The sequence below is a fragment of the Neofelis nebulosa genome, chromosome 10 (assembly GCF_028018385.1).
Source record: "Neofelis nebulosa isolate mNeoNeb1 chromosome 10, mNeoNeb1.pri, whole genome shotgun sequence".
Lineage (NCBI taxonomy): Eukaryota > Metazoa > Chordata > Mammalia > Carnivora > Felidae > Neofelis > Neofelis nebulosa.
In genome coordinates, this window is record NC_080791.1 from 100351769 (window position 1) to 100353114 (window position 1346).

General features: G+C 43.0%; 1 protein-coding gene across 1 annotated transcript; it reads right to left on the reverse strand.

Annotated features, from left to right (window-relative positions):
- On the reverse strand, positions 1 to 933 carry LOC131488768 (olfactory receptor 4C46). The gene has a single exon (XM_058690603.1). It carries the CDS (start codon positions 928 to 930, stop codon positions 1 to 3), a length of 930 nt encoding a protein of 309 aa, XP_058546586.1. The 5' UTR covers positions 931 to 933.
- Positions 934 to 1346: the final 413 nt, after the last annotated feature.

Consider the following 1346-nt stretch of genomic DNA (forward strand, 5'->3'; position numbering starts at 1 on the left):
TTATTTCTCCCCTGAAATAGCTTTCCTGCGGCACAATTTCCTAATGGCATTTTTCATCTGGGCATTTCTCAAAGTATAGATTAGCGGGTTTAGCATGGGAGTTATAATAGTGTAGAACACTGCCACTGCTTTATCGATAGATAAAGTAGCTGCAGGCCTCATGTACACAAATATGCAGGGCACAAAGAATAAGACGACCACCGTGATGTGGGAGGCACAGGTGGAGAGGGCTTTGCGCCTTGCCTCCAAGCTGTGGTTCCTGAGGGAGCGCAGAATGACCACATAGGAGACCATCAAGAGGAGGAAGTTTAACAGACAGATGAATCCACTGTTGGCAGCAACGAAGAGCCCTAGAGTGTGGGTATCAGTGCAGGCAAGATTGAGCAAAGGGTTCAGATCACACATAAAGTGGTCTATGACGTTAGGGCCACAGAAGGGTAATTGGAAGATGAAGAGTATCTGTATAGTTGCATGAAGAAAGCCTCCCACCCACACCACTCCCATTAACAGGCCACACACCCGCCGATTCATGATGGTCATGTAGTGCAATGGCTTGCAGATGGCCACATAGCGGTCATAGGCCATCACAGTAAGCAGGATGCCTTCAGCACCTCCAAAGAAATGTTCTCCAAATATTTGAGTCATGCATCCATTGTATAGGGTAGTCTTCTTTTTATGGAGGGAATCTATGATCAGTTTAGGAGTATTAACAGAGGAATAGCAGGCATCAATAAAGGAGAGATAGGCCAGGAAAAAGTACATGGGAGACCCCAACAATGGGCTGGCAGTGATAGTGACCACAATGAGCATATTACCTACTACAGTGATGGTGTAGATGACGAAAAACACGACAAATATAATTTTTTGCATCTTTGGATTCTCTGTGAGTCCCAGTAGAACAAACTCTGTCACATTGTTCCTCTTCTCCATGCGCTTCACCTGACAGTCACATTACCTGAAAAGAAAACAATTTTTATTAATGCAACCTTGAATTTCTTAAACTTTCCACTCTAATATATAAAAATGTATTGGATTCTATTCAGTTGTGAGTTCTTTTGAGGTTGTGTATGTGTTGGAAATAAAAATTCTGGGTTCTTGAGAATTAATTCAGATTGTCTCCCAGCTGAAATCTTTGTTAAGATTGTGGACCTGGGGAACATTTGTAAACACACAGGCAGGAGACCACGTGTGCACACTTAAATCATCCCAGATGACTGAGAATCTAAGTCGAAGTAGTAGCTTGTACACATCGTAGTAGCCGAGCCTGAAACAGTGTAGTAGATGGATGTAGTCTACAAATGCAAGCTTTGGAATTTTCCCTTTATCTCTAGGAAGTGGGGAACCAT

Bases quoted from the DNA above. Each gene is read 5' to 3' on its own strand.
- LOC131488768 (XM_058690603.1), bottom strand. From the start codon at position 930: ATGGAGAAGAGGAACAATGTGACAGAGTTTGTTCTACTGGGACTCACA.